Source organism: Chaetodon trifascialis, chromosome 8, assembly GCF_039877785.1.
Source record: "Chaetodon trifascialis isolate fChaTrf1 chromosome 8, fChaTrf1.hap1, whole genome shotgun sequence".
NCBI lineage: Eukaryota > Metazoa > Chordata > Actinopteri > Chaetodontiformes > Chaetodontidae > Chaetodon > Chaetodon trifascialis.
In genome coordinates this window covers 28,955,798-28,971,556 of record NC_092063.1, presented here as the reverse complement: position 1 = coordinate 28,971,556, position 15,759 = coordinate 28,955,798, and the positions used below count along the sequence as shown (strand labels likewise).

The 15,759-nt window shown below is 45.1% G+C and overlaps 1 protein-coding gene across 4 annotated transcripts in view; it reads right to left on the bottom strand.

Annotated features, from left to right (window-relative positions):
* Nucleotides 1-15,759, bottom strand: part of vps13d (vacuolar protein sorting 13 homolog D) — a 261,953-nt gene that overhangs the window by 88,592 nt on the left and 157,602 nt on the right. For all 4 annotated transcript variants that reach the window (XM_070967714.1, XM_070967716.1, XM_070967715.1 and 1 more), the window contains 5 exons: nt 10,002-10,218; nt 9,671-9,918; nt 9,396-9,587; nt 9,145-9,271; nt 8,828-8,970 (listed from right to left, as the gene is read on the bottom strand). In XM_070967714.1, coding sequence (XP_070823815.1) covers nt 8,828-8,970; nt 9,145-9,271; nt 9,396-9,587; nt 9,671-9,918; nt 10,002-10,218 — 927 coding nt within the window. The remainder of the gene's footprint in view (nt 1-8,827; nt 8,971-9,144; nt 9,272-9,395; nt 9,588-9,670; nt 9,919-10,001; nt 10,219-15,759) is intronic.

The window sequence follows — 15,759 nt, the reverse complement described above, 5'->3', positions numbered from 1 at the left end:
GTGGTATACCCACTACTGTTGTTGGCTTTTGTTTCAATAAGTTGTTTGAGATGAGGAAATCACCATTGCATACTTCTACTTAAATGCTCTACTTTCATGATATAATATCACTGTAGCATGAATGTTTTACATTTTCCATAAATTTCACCCGAAACAGCTGTGTAGGAGGCTTAAAACTGGGTGAGGAACAGCCAAACTCTACTCTGCTGTCAAGGTAAGGTTTGGGAAGACAGTTTCATGTCACAGATCATACACCATGGCAAGACTGAGCACAGCAACAACACACAAGGTAGTTATACTGCATCAGCAAGGTATCTCCCAAACAAAGATTAAAAAGCAGGCTGAGTTTCAAGATGTGCTGTTCAAGCTCTGGAAGATGTCCAGCAGTGCCATCAGCGCAGAACTGGCAGAAACCAGTGGGACCCAGGTACACCCATCTACTCTCCAAAGAAGTCTGGCCAGAGGAGATCTTCATGGAAGAGTTGCAGCCAAAAAGCCACACCTCCGACATGGAAACAAGACCAAGCGACTCAACTATGCATGAAAACATAGGAACTGGGGTGCAGAAAAATGGCAGCAGGACTCTGCACTGAGGAGTCAAAATTTGAAATATTTGGCTGTGGCAGAAGGCAGTTGTTTGCCGAAGGGCTGAAGAGTGGCATAATAATGAGTGTCTGCAGCCAACAGAGAAGCATGGTGGAGGTTCCTTGCAATTTTGGGGCTGCATTTCTGCAAATGGAGTTGGTGATTTGGTCAGGATTAATAATGTCCACAATGCTGAGAAATACAGGGAGATACTTATCCATCATGCAATACCATCAGGGAGGTGTATGATTGGCCCCAAATTTATTCTGCAGCAGGACAATGACCCCAAACATACAGCCAATGTCATTAAGAACTATCTTCAGCATAAAGAATAACAAGAAGTCCTGGAAGTGATGGTATGGCCCCCACAGAGCTCTGATCTCAGCAATCATTGAGTCTGTCTGGGATTACATGAAGAGACACAAGGATTTGAGGAAACCTACATCGACAGAAGGTCTGTGATTAGTTCTCCAAGATTTTGGGAACAACCTACCAGCCAAGTTCCTTCAAAAATTGTGTGCAAGTGACCTAGACGAAATGATGCTGTTTTGAGGGCAAAGGGTGGTCACACCTTCTGTCCAATCACTGCATTTTGTTAATTGATAAAAATAAACTATAAAAGCATTCTTTGTACTCTATATACATAGAGTGGGGGAAATAATTATTTGATCCCCTGCTGATTTTGTAAATTTGCCCCCTTACAAAGAAATGAACGGTGTATAATTCTTATGGTTGGTGTATTTCAACAGAGTGAGGCAGAATATCAACAAAAAATCCTGAAAAAACACATTATATAAAGATAAAAAATTGATTTGCATTCGATCGTTTGAAATAATTATTTGATTCCCTACCAACCAGCAAGAATCCTGACCTCCACAGACCAGTTGCCCATGGGGCACCTAAAAAGCTGTTACTTTAAGAAAGTTCTCCCAACCTCAACTCGTCATAAGTATGAAAGACACCTGTCACAGAATCAGTCTCTTCCATTCAAACCTCTCCACCACCATGGGCAAGACCAAAGAGCTGTCAAAGGATATCAGGGACAAGATTGCAGACCTGCACAAGGCTGGAATGGGCTACAAGACCATCAGCAGGAAGCTTGGTGAGAAAGAGACCACTGTTGGCACGATTATTCGAAAATGGAAGAAATACAAAATAACCATCAATCCCCTTTGCTCTGGAGCTCCATGCATCTCGCCTCATTCAGTTGCAATCAAAATTATTCAACCCCCATTGCACATTAGGCTTATTGGCAAAATATACAATTTTCAGCTGTTTGCAATAAACAAAGTAGACAAGAACAGTTGAAACAGTTTAATAAAACTAATATTACTATGGTTTTCATCAGAATCAGATCAGAATCAGAAAAAGCTTCATTGCCAAGTATGATTTCACACATACCAGGAATTTGTTTTGGTGAAGTTGGTGTATGACAATCTTCCAGAAAAAAGCTATTAAAAAGTAGAAAAAATAACAATATAAATATATATATATACACAGTCTTTTTTTTTCAGAATAAAAAGAGCACTACAGCTGGCAGTGAAACAGTAAAATAACAGGGAAATCCAAGTTGAGCGTTAATGTAACGCATAGAGTTATGGCAATGTCAATGTGACAAGTAGAGGCAGAGGGAGTGTGAAGAGTGTCGGGGGGTTCCGGGCTTTGTTGATAAGGCCGACAGAAGATGGGAAAAAACTGTTCTTGTGGCATGAGGTTTAGGTCCTGATGGACCTCAGCCTCCTGCCAGAGGGCAGTGTCTCGAAGAGTTTGTGTCAGGGTGGGAGGGATCAGCCACAATCTTTCCTGCACGCCTCAGGGTCCTGGAGGTGTACAGGTCCTGAAGAGACAGGAGATTGCAGTCAATCACCTTCTCTGCAGACCAAATGACACGCTGCAGTCTGCCCTTGTCCTTGGCAGTGGCAGCAGCGTACCAGATGGTGATGGAGGAGGTGAAGATGGACTCAATGATGGCTGAGTAGAAGTGCACCATCATTGTCTTTGGCAGATTGGATTTTTCAGCTGCCGTAGGAAGTACATCCTCTGCTGTGCTTTCTTGATGAGGGAGCCGATGATCGGTTCCCATTTGAGGTCCTGGGAGATGATAGTTCCCAGGAAGCGAAAAGACTTCACAGTGTCAATAGTGGAGTCACAGAGGGTGATGGGGCAGGTGAGGCTGAGTTTTTCCTGTAGTCCACAGCCATCTCCACTGTCCTGGTTGCACCAGGCCACCAGATGGTCAACTTCCCACCTGTAGGCAGACTCGTCATCATCAGAGATGAGTCCGATGAGGGTGGTGTTGTCTGCAAACTTCAGGAGCTTGACAGACTGGTGACTGGAGGTGCAACTGTTTGTATACAGGGAGAAGAGCATCGGAGACGTATTTCCCCAGCTTCATGCACTTTTTCCTGCCAGACAGGAAGTCTGTAATCCACCTGCAGGTGGAGTCAGACACGGTCAGCTGGGAGAGCAGAGGTGGGATGATGGTGTTAAAGGCAGAGCTGAAATCCACAAACAGGATTCTAGCATAGGTTCCTCCGGAGTCCAGGTGCTGGAGGATGAAGTGGAGGGCCAAGTTGACTACATCGTCTACAGACCTGTTGGCTCTGTAGGCAAACCGCAGGGGGTCCAGGAGAGGGTCGGTGATGTCCTTGAGGTGTGAGAGCACAAGACGCTCAAAGGACTTCATGACCACAGAGGTCAGGGCGATGGGTCTGAAGTCATTGAGTCCTGTGGTCCTTGGTTTCTTGGGAATAGGGATGATGTTTGAAGACTTGAAACAGGCTGGCACGTGACATTCTCCAGTGAGGCGTTGAAAATGTTTGTGAACACTGGAGACAGCTGATCAGTGCAGTGCTTCAAGGCAGATGGGGAGACAGAATCTGGTCCAGCTGTTTTACGGGGGTTCTGTCTCTTGAAGAGTTTGTTGACGTCCCTCTCATGGATGAAAAGAGTCATCATGGAGATGGGTGGGGGGGGGGGGGGGGGGTACCTTTAAGGTGGATATTGGTGGAGGTGACTGGAGTTGAAACTGTTGGGAGGTGTCGTGGGGGATGGTTGCTGGACTCTCCCTTTGTCTTTCAAAGCTTCAAATCCCAGTCAGTAGAGTCCAAACATGCCTGGAGATCCTCCACAGCCTCACTGGTCCACTTCCTTGATGTCCTCATTACAGGTTTGCAGTGCTTTAGTTTCTGCCTGTACGCAGGAATCAGGTGGACCATGACGTGGTCAGAGTGGCTCAGTGCAGCACGGGGGACGGCGTGATAAGCATCGCTGACTGTGGTGTAACAGTGATCCAGAATATTCTCCTCTCTGGTCGGGCATTTAATAAACTGTCTGTATTTAGGGAGTTCGTGAGTGAGGTTACCTTTGTTGAAGTCACCAAGGACAATAACTAAAGAGTCCAGGTTGGTCCGCTCCACACACAGTATCTGGTCTGCGAGCACGCGCTGTGCGTCCTGCACGTTGGCCTGCGGCGGGATGTAAACGCCGATCATGTTGTTGCACCAACCACTGATGATGTAGAAACAGATTCCTCCACCTGTAGTTTTGCCGGAAAGTTCCGTGTCTCTGTCCGCACGGTATAGTTGGAAGCCTGCCAGCCGCAGGGCAGAGTCCGGTATTAATCCACACAACCACATCTCTGAGAAGCACAAAACTGCAGATGAAGAAAAGTCTCTGTTTTTACCCAACAGCAGCTGCAATTCCTCCAGTTTGTTGGCCAGTGAACGCATGTTAGAGAGAAATATTCCCAGTAACACTGCGTAGTAGGCACTGGCGAAGACGCACAAGCACACTGGCCCTTTTTTCTCTCCTCCAGCCTTTTGCTGCGTGAGCAAAAGTGCGCGCACCTTTGACCAGGATGTGTTTCCAGTGTTGGGAGCAGAAAATTTGGAAATAAATCCTCTGGTGTTGTTACCCTGATGTTCATAAACTCTTCTCTGGTGAAAGAGCTCCGGGTACCGTCGCAAAAAACAGAATTAAAACACAAAACAAAACAATGCGCACCAACACACCGAGGCAGCCGTCCGCATTGCCATCTTCCAATCCAAATTCAACACAAAATGCTACTTTTAATCACTGCTGCTGTCTCAAATTTATTCAACCCCCTGTCTGAAGCACATCTGATGCAACTAATCAAAATTACCCAATCTCTTGTTTCAAGCACACATTGACTGTGTCCCAATTCAGGGGCTGCATCCTTCGGAGGACCCAGCCTATGCGGCCCACAGAGGCCACTATTGGTAAATGGGACGGTCTAGCCTTCAGAGCATTTCCTGATTGCGTCACGACGTCATAACTTATAACCTAACCCAGGAAAAACACACGTACGGAGACAAAAATTTAACAGAAGACACAACAGAAACATGACCGAAAGACGACGGAAACATAACAGACAGATGACAGACGACAATGGGGCCAGAGGTTTTGCGACACTGGCGGCTTGTTTAACTCCTGGCTGGGAGAGCGCCGTGGGGAGGTAACATTAACCGGCTATTTTAACCCATATTAATGTTCATACATAGCTACCATAGTTCATGGTAATTAATATACCTGTTAATAAACGATACCGTTTAGTGACAAACGCTTGCCATATAAACTATGGTCTGACATATATGTCATTTAACCATGAGTCTTGATACAGGGTTCTGTATGCTGTAATTTTAATGCTATGTTTTCAAGATCTGAAAAGTGCTTGAATTGAATAGTTAAATGTGTACAAACCCTGTAAATAACCCTGACTTAATTCAATAGCCTATTAAAATGCTGTGTATTAAACTTCAGAACCATATTGAGAAGCCAAAGTGTAATAGATGGAGAAATGAACCATTATTGGTCTAAGCTTTAACATTCACTAGAGTTGTTGTATCAACTAAAATTCAGTTGCTCTTGTTTAATCCTCCTGTTCTTACCCTCCTTTCTCCATCCAGGCAAGGGCGATGTACTGCTGCATAAAAATCAGTGTTCCTGTTCTGCTATTATTTTTCAACAATCATGACACCAGACAAGATTTTAGGGTGAGCAGAGAGTCCCTGGCGGTGCTGCTGGAGCTTCTCCACCAGGAAAGGCGATACCGATGGGGTGCCACAATAGAGACCTTGGTCTGTCTCTTCTGTCCACAGAAGACCTGGCGGCAGTAACTCAGGGGTTTGCAGGGCTAGCAAGACACAGAGCTTTTCGAAAAGCTGCTGGAGCAATCTACGGCTGCCATGTGAGGATCAAGCCTCCAAGCGGTCCTGATGGTCACGGTTATCGGAACAGCAAACTGTTTGCTTCAATAATCTTGCAGCACCACCAGGGACTCCTGCTCAGCCTCAACTGTATATATGTTCTCTGCAAATCTCTGTAAATAGTAATTTCTGCTGATCTTTTGTAAACAGTTGCACATTTTAAGAATGCCCACTTGTAAATAGAAATATTCATATTGTATCAGAAAAAATAAACTAATTATGTTGTCACTGAAAAGTAGTTCAAAAGTCTACTTATATTGTAAATAAGAAATGGAAAAGATAACGTAACGAGGTTATAAGATTTTAATTTAGAACACAATATTTTTAATTAACAATTTAAATCTAACAACACAGAACGTAATCAAACAGAAAAAAAAAAACATAAAAAAATCAGCACCTGTCAATCATTTTTTGTCAATCCCATTTTTTGCAGGATTGTTCTAAACATGTGTGAAGCATGACAAAAGGTAAACACACAAGACATTCATTTGATGTGATCCAAAGATTATATTTGTTCCTTGTTCCTGTAACTTTCACATACACAGCATGTATAGAGAACAAATGGGCTATTTATTTATGCCTAAACATTTACCTCCATCCGAGTGTGGCCGTGTTTTTGGCCCCTGTAAACGGGTGGTCGTTTTGACCACGGAATTTAATAAACTCCTCTGTCTGCTCCTTGCTCACAAAATGACATGTAAAGCATCTTTTCTTTTATGTCAACAGACAAAATTATTGTTCGATATAATAACGACAATAGCAATAATAATGGTGCTGCTGGTGCTGTTGGTCGCCAATGTTAAAAAAACAATCGGTGCGCAACGCATCTTGGGATATGGCAGGCCGCGAAGGATAGCAGCAATGCATCCTCCGAAAACAGGGAAAAGGAGGACGCATTTGTCGGCTGCATTTGGAGGACCCTTCAAATTTGGATGAATTGGGACAGCCTTCGCGCAGCGCTATGACGTAATCGGCCTTCAAATGCGTCCTCCGAAGGATGCAGCCCCTGAATTGAGACACAGCCTTAGTGCAACTAATCAAGGGCTTCATTAGTTTTTTTCATTAGTTCATAGTGTGCTTGAGATAGAACACATAAATACCTGGACTGGCTAGGAGTTTGTTGAGATATACGTTTGATTTGATGTTAGAACTATGGCTAAGTCAAAAGAATTGTCCAAAAAGTTCAGAGAAGAGATCATTGCCTTGCACAAACAAGGAAAAGGATACAAAAAGATAGCAAAAGCTCTGAATGTTTGTAGAGATACAGTTTGAAGCATAGTTCGCAAGTTCAAAGTTAAAGGAACACTGGCTACACTACCCAGACATGGCAGAAAGAGGAAACTATCAGTGGCTTCAACCAGATTCCTGAGGAGGCAAGTGGTAAAAAACCCTTGAGTGACTGCAAAACACCTGCAGCAAGACTTGGTGGCAGAAGGTACTGAGGTTTCAGTTTGCACAGTAAGACGCATACTAAACATTCAAGGGCTCCATGCCCAGACTCCAAGACGTACACCACTACTGACCCAAAAGCAGAAGAAAAGTCGGTTTTGGAATTCTATTCTGTGGAGTAATGAAAATGGAGCTTTTCGGGCATATGGACCAGCAGTATGTCTGGAGGACGAAGAATGAAGCATATGTTGAAAAGAACACCCTGCCTACAGTGAAGCATGGCGGTGGCTCAGTGATGCTCTAGGGCTGCTTTGCTGCCCCTGGCACTGGAAACCTGCAGTGTGTGGAGGGCACGATGGATTCAGTCAAGTATCAGGAAATCTTAGGAAAAAATGTCATGCCATCTGGGAGGAAGCTGAAGCTCGGCGTCATTGGATCTTCCAACAGGACAATGATCATAAGCATACCTCAAAGTCCACCAAGGCTTGGTTGGTTTGCAGCACGTCATAACAGCAAAAGGGTGCTCTACTAAGTATCAAAGATGCTTGTATAGATGGGAGTACAGGTAGATGTAGCCTGCTGGGCATAAGTGCCTGTCGCACCTCCAACGGTGCCAGTGGGCGCGCTGCAGGGTCGCCAGCCGGGAGCCACCCCTCATTGATGTTTCGCCCCTTTCATCCCGGAACATCTCGGGGTGGTGGGGCAGTGTCAGGGACATCTCCCTGCCACTCCCTGCAGCTGGCTTGTGAGCCGGGCACCGGGGGACTATGCATGGCAGGGGAGTCCAAGTCCCTGAGTCCGGTGTGGGCCTGACCGCATACCAAGAAGGAGTTGAATAATTTTGACACTGCAGTAGTCATTAAAAGTAGCATTTTGTGTTGAATTTGGATCAAAACCCTTGTAATATTAGTTTCACTGAACTACTTAAACAGTTCTTGTGTAATTTGTTTATTGCAAACAGCTGAGGAATTGTATATTTTGCCAATAAGCCTAAAATGCAATGGGGATAATTTTGATTGCAACATTAGGGTAAGGATGATCATGAGAAAGGTGAGGGATCAGCCCAGAATTACACGGAAGGAACTTCTAAATGATCTCAAGCCAGCTGGGACCACAATCACCAAGAAAACCATTGGTAACAGACTTTGCCATAATGGATTGAGATCCTGCAGTGCCTGCAAGGTCCCACTGCTCAAGAAGGCACATGTTCAGGCCCGTCTGAAGTTTGCCAATGAACACTTGAATGATTCAGATAAGGCTTGGGAGAATATGTTGTGGTCAGATAAGACCAAAATTGAGCTCTTTAGCATCAACTTGACTCACCGTGTTTGGAGGCAGAGAAATGCTCACTAGTGACCCCAAGAACACCATCCCCACTGGTGGGTAACATCATGCTTTGGGGCTATGTCTCTGCAAAGGCTACAGGAAGACTTCACAGCGTTGAGGGGCCAATGAACGGGGCCATGTACTGCAGAATCTTGAAGGGGAACCTCCTTCCCTCAGCAAGAACATTGAAGATGGGTTGTGGATTGGTCTTCCAGCATGACAATGACCCAAAACATACGGCCAAGGCAACAAAGCAGTGGCTAAAGAAGAATGAGCTGATTGCGAATGTAACAACTTGCCTATGTTGTAGATGAGGCCTGGCCTGTTCCCATGCTGGATAACCTTCACCGCTCTGACTCCACTGCCTCCATCCAGGGAGAAGCCTTGGCACCAGCCTGGAACTCCATCTGGGTGAATCCCTTTCCCGATCCGCATAGTACACCTGCGATCAAAATAGATGGGGACAAAATGGAAAGCGAAAATTTATGAATGAAAACACCAGGAAGATGGTTGGGTAGAACATTGCTGACTACCTAAGAGATTATGTATCATCCAGATTCAGGTACTCATCACTAGAAAGAGGAAAAGAATGGTCTGGTCTCTGACACACACTTACATAGCAGGCTGCTCCTTGTCAGTGTAGCAGAATAGTAATGGACTGAGGCTTCGGGCCAGTTCGTGCTCTTCAAACTGGCCTGCTGCATCGCCTTTGCCATTGTCCTGACGGAAAATTAACGGCAGACCTGTGGGAAGAACATTGCTTTACGGAATGTTAATAAAGAAGCTTGCTCTTAAAGCAATGACAGGATTAGGTTTTTTTTCTCATCTGCACAACTGCAGTTTTTAACAACAAGAAGAAAACGTTACCAGTCTTGTTGATAAGCCAATAGGGGGCAGAAATCAGGATCTTCAGTGCCCCCTGTGCCCGCAGAACAATGCGGATGGTGAGGCAAAGCAGATGTTTGTTGGTGTCATACAGCCTCATGCGCACTACATAGTTCTGCGTCCCAGGAGGAATCAGCAGCTCTTTGCACATAGGGAAGTTCTCCAGCAGGACCCCTGATGGACACACATCATGAATACAAGAAGAGAGAACACGGGAAACACTTTGCAAATACACAGCACTCTATGACAATCCTGACCTAGCTCCATGTTCTGCGAGGTGTCAGCAGAGTGAAGTACGGCCTCTTTTCCCGGCTTCATTGAGCCTTTGATGGACGTTCCTTTGATATAATAGTTGAGGTCACAGGGCAACAGGTTGGCCAGCACCATGGTGGGCAGCAGGTAGATGGTGTGGCCTGGCTGTCGGTAGATCTGCTTTGCACCGCCAGAAACCCTTTTGGCAGGCTGCTGTTCTGGGTAGTTCTCCTTCTTGATGACCACGCAAAACCTGCAAGATACAGAGGAATTAAGGGAACAGTACCAGATGTGAGTAAAACATGAACCAAGAACCAGATGTCTGACTCTATTCACCTGAAACTGCGCTTCAGGTTGTCCTCAAAGTCTGCTGACTGACACTCCCTCTTACTGCTGCTGATCTCTCCAGCTCGCTCCACGCTGGTCCAGTGAATAGGAACCTTACAGAAGAACAAGCCCAGGCCTTTGGGCCGAGCCTGCAGCCGCCAGGATGTCAGGTGGAGGGGGACCGCCAAGGCCTGGCCAGGCAAGATAGGAGGCAACACCACTGGTTCTGGTGTAAATAATATGATTTGAATTTTTGATATAATCAAATTTATATTTAAAAACATATACATAAAATGACACTAAAATGTAATAAAATAAGAATAATAAAATATTAAAAAGACATTAAAAAGAAAATGACAGATGAGAACACATAAACCAAGATAATAGAAATGCAAAAATACATTCTAAGCTAATTCAATAAATAAAAATAAAATGAATATTTGTAATAATAATATACAACTAGACAATTTCCCCCTGGGAAATTTTGAAAGGGCCACGGGTGCCGCCGCCGGACGATGCCAACCGCTAATGCTAAGCTGACATTAGCATGTCAAATAACACGTTAAAAACATCTGAACCATCATTAGAACGCCGTCAAGAGTCATTTTAGCCTAAGTTAGCATATTAGCATTAGCATGCTAGGCTAACATTAGCATGTCAAATAACACATTAAAAACCTCTGAACCATGATTAGAACGCCCTCAAGAATCATTTTAGCCAAGGTTAGCATGTTAGCATTAGCATGCTAATATTAGCATGTCGAATAACACATTAAAAACCTCTGAACCACCATTAGAACGCAATGAACATTCATTTTAGCCAAGGTTAGCATTTTAGCATTAGCATGTTAGCATTGTGGCTAATGCTAACAGGGCAACATCATCCAATACCTCACTAACATTTACAACTCACTAGTAGTAGGCTAGGCTGTGGCTCATTGTCAGGCCACTGCATAGCTGCAGCTAAAGCTACATATGTGTGTGTGTGGGAGAGGGGTGCTCAGAGAAGTACTGAGGCTCAGTGGTTGCCATTGTAACTTGAGGTGGCCTGATCAATGATGTCACCCACTCAGACACAGGTGCAGACACAGGTGCATTTGATTGGAGTCAATTAGGAGCAGGGACAGAAACGTCTGAATTTGGCCTCTGCGCACCCCTCGAACAAACGCTTCTCACGCCAACACCGAAACTCCTATTGCCGAAATTTCTTCACCATCAGAGCTACAAGGCTTGGCTGAACACGCTGATCACTTTCTTTTTTCACTAGGGTCAAAAATGGCGATTTTACAGCGAGTTAAAAAATGGCTTGGTTTCTGTTTCTCCAGTTTTTGATTTGTATTGGACCTTATGGGCCAGGTCAGAGGCGCTCTCCTCGCTCAGAGGCTGAGAACTCAAAAACCGTAAGTCCTATGGCTTAGCCAGGCACATCGTGAGAATCAGCGCAAGCGGCACTACAACTCTGGAAAGTTTCACACACGTAGAGCGAAATTTGTGCCTTGGAGGAGCGTGGAAAGAAAAAATTGCAAACACTTTTCAGAGCGTCTCTCCACTCTGGCAGTTAATCCCCTCCACTCTAGCACAACATTCCGTGCAATACACACCCATTATAAACTCACAATTTCTCCCAAAACGCTCACGGTCATTTAACTGCGACTGCTCAAAAACTATACGACCTATCAAAACGAGAATTAATACACCAATACACGAGACCTGTGTCTGCGTTTGAAAGTTCGAATGGCGTCTCTAGGTCAACATATGCCGGAGCAGTAGTCCGTTGAAAAAGGGGGAGATTTTTTCGCATTTTTCGGCTCGTCCCATTCATTTCTTATGGGAAACGCATGAGACGAGCCTGAGAAACGTCTGAATTTGGCCCCTGCGCACCCCTCGAACAAACGCTTCTCACACGAAGACCGAAACCCCTATTGACGAAATTTTTTCACCGTGAGAGCCACAAGGCTTTGCTCTACAAGCTGATCACTTTCCTTTTTGGCTGAGCTCAAAAATGCGGATTTCACAGCGAGTTAAAAAATGGCTGGTTTCTGTCTCGCCCGTTTTTGATTTGTATTGGACCTTATGGGCGAGGTCAGAGGCGCTCTCCTCGCTCAGAGGCTGAGAACTCAAAAACCGTAGTTCCTATCGCTTAGCCAGACACATCGTGAGAATCAGCACAAGTGGCACTACAACTCTGGAAATTTTGACGTGCGTAGAGCGAAATTTGTGCTTTGGAGGAGCGTGGAAAGCCGAAAGTTTCAGGCAATTTTCAGTGCTTCTCTCCACTCTGGCAGTTAATCCCCTCCACTCTAGCGCGAACATTCCGTGCAATACACACCCATTGAAATCTCAAGCGGTTGCCGCGGTGACGGGTTTTGCGTTTTTCGCGTCTTACGACGCGAAAAACGCGTATTTTGCCGAGAAAAATAATAGCACAGCGATCCCGATCGAGCCGCACGTTTTGATATATAATTCGCCTGGGTGCTCTCAAAACTCTAGGACTAGTAGCGAATCAAAATTTGACACGGAAGAGGAAGAATAATAAGAAAAAACACGCAGAATAACAATAGGGCTCGGGGCTTCGCCCCGAGCCCTATTGCCCTACAGCTATTTCATAGCTGTAGGGGCAATAGGGCTCGGGCGAATGCCCCGTGGCCCTAACTAGACAAATTCCCCTCGGCGGGAAATTTGGAGAGTGATACAGTGCGCAAACGCCGGGCCGTGTGCCAAACGCCGGCCCGTGCGCGTGGCTATTAGCACGGCAGCCCGATATCAAAGTCAAACCCGTTCATGGGACCCAATTTCAGCATCGGCGACAATGCTTAGCTGACATTAGCATGTCAGAAAACACATTGAGAAGGTCTCAAACACCCTTAGAATGCCTTTACCAATCATTTTAACATATGTTAGCATGTTAGCATTAGCATGCTAAGTTAGCATGTCAAATAACACATTAAAAACCTCTGAACCATTATGAGAACGCCTTCAAGATTCATTTTAGCCTAAGTTAGCATATTAGCATTACCAACATTACCAAACCGACATCAACAGGTATACCTCCAGGCACCAACAAGTTCATAGGACCTCATGTTAGCATTAGCATGTTAGCATTGTGGCTAACGCTAACAGGCCAACATCACTCATTACATCACTAACACATACAACTCACCAGTAGGTAGCTTGGCTGTGGCTGGTTAGCATGTCACTATAGAGCTTAATGGAGAACTGATCATTTGACTGAGCTGCACAGCTGCAGCTCAAGCTACACATGTGTGTGTGTGGGAGAGGCACTCAGGCTCAGAGGTTGCCACGGCAACTTGAGATCAGGCCACCTGCGGGTCTGCGAGACTCTGAGAAACGTCTGAATTTGGCCTCTGCGCACCCTCCGAACAAACGCTTCTCACGCCACCACCGAAACTCCTATTGCCGAAATTTCTTCACCGTGAGAGCCACAAGGCTTTGCTGTCCACTCTGATCACTTTCTTTTTTCGCTGGGCTGAAAAATGCGGATTTTAGAGCGAGTTAAAAAACGGCTGGTTTCTGTCTCTCCCATTTTTCATTTGTATTGGACCTTATGGGCGAGGTCAGAGGCGCTCTCCTCGCTCAGAGGCTCACAACTCAAAAACCGTAAGTCCTGTCGCTTAGCCAGGCACATCGTGAGAATCAGCGCAGCCGGCACTACAACCTTGGAAAGTTTCGCGCACGTAGAGCGAAATTTGTGCTTTGGAGGAGCGTGGAAAGACAAAAGTTTCACACAATTTTCAGAGCTTCTCTCCACTCTGGCAGTTAATCCCCTCCACTCTAGCGCGAACATTCCGTGCAATACACACCCATTATAAACTCACAATTTCTCCCAAAACGCTTGTGGTCATCGAACGGCGACTGCTCCAAAACTATACGACCTACCGAAACGAGAATTACTACATCCATACACGAGACTTGTGTCTACGTTTTAAAATTGGAACGGCGTCTCTAGGTCAACGTATGCCGGAGTAGTAGCTCGTTGAAAAAGGGGGAAATTTTGTCGCATTTTTCGCCGTCTCCCATTTACTTTGAATGGGATTTTTTCGTGCGTTTTTCGCGTCTTACGACGCGAAAAACGCGTATTCTGTAGAGAAAAATAATAGCACACCGATCCCGATCAAGACGCACGTTTTGATATATCATTCGCCTAGGTGCTCCCAAAACTGTAGGACTAGTAGCGAATCAAAAAAAGTACGGATGATGAATAATAATAAGTTTAAGAAGAAGAAGAAACACGCAGAAGAACAATAGTGTTCAGTGCTTCGCACTGAACACAGCAGGGGCTTCGCCCCTGCTGTGTTCAGTGCTCAGCACTGTATCACTAACTAGACAAATTCCCCTCGGCGGGAAATTTGGAGAGTGATACAGTGCGCAAACGCCGGGCCGTGTTGCTGACAGAGGTCAGTGTCCAGTACTAAAAACACAACGCAAAGCTAACATTAGCATATCAAAAAACACATTGAGAAGGTCTCAAATATCATTATAATGCCTTACCAATCATTTTAGCCAAGGTTAGCATGTTAGCATTAGCATGCTAAAATTAGCATGTCAAATATCACATTAAAAACCTCTGAACCCCCATTAGAATGCGATGAACATTCATTTTAACGTATGTTAGCATATTAGCATTAGCATGCTAACATTAGCATGGTAGCACGCCAAACCGACATCAACAGGTATACCTCCAGGCACCAACAAGTTCATAGGACCTCATGTTAGCATTAGCATGTTAGCATTGTGGCTAATGCTAAGAGCCCAACATCACTCATTACATCACTAACATATACAACTCACCAGTAGGTAACTTGGCTGTGGCTGGTTAGCATGTCGCTACAGAGCTTAATGGAGAACTGATCATTTGACTGAGCTGCAAAGCTGCAGCTAAAGCTACATATGTGTGTGTGTGTGGGAGAGGCAATCAGGCTCAGAGGTTGCCATGGAAACTTGAGGTGGCCTGATCCATGATGTCACCCACTCAGACACAGGTGCGGACACACATGCATTTGATTAGAGTCAATGAGGAGCAGACACAGAAATGTCTGAATTTGGCCTCTGCGCACCCCTCGAACAAACGCTTCTCACACGAAGACCGAAAGTCCTATTGCCAAAATTTTTTCACCGTCAGAGCCACAAGGCTTTGCTGTACACGCTGATCACTTTGTTTTTTCGCTGGGGTCAAAATTGCGGATTTTACAGCGAGTTAAAAACATGGTTGGTTTCTGTTTCTCCTGTTTTTGATTTGTATTGGACCTTATGGGCGAGGTCAGAGGTACTCTCCTCGCTCAGAGGATCATAACTCAAAAACCGCAAGTCCTATCGCTTAGCCAGGCACATCGTGAGCATCAGCACAAGCGGCACTACAACTCTGGAAATTTTGACGCACGTAGAGCGAAATTTCTGCTTTGGAGGAGCGTTGAAAGACGAAAGTTTCAGGCAATTTTCAGAGCTTCTCTCCACTCTGGCAGTTAAACCCCTCCACTCTAACACAACATTCCGTGCAATACACACTCATTATAAAGTCACAATTTTTCCCAAAAACGGTCACGGTCATTGAACGGCGACTGATCAAAAACTACATGACCTATCAAAACGAGATTTAAGACACCAATAGACGAGATTTGTGTCTACGTTTTAAAGTTGGAATGGCGTCTCTAGGTGAAAGTATGCCGGAGCAGTAGCCCTTTGAAAAAGGGGGAGATTTTTTTGCATTTTTCGGCTCGTCCCATTCATTTCTTATGGGAAACGCATGAGAC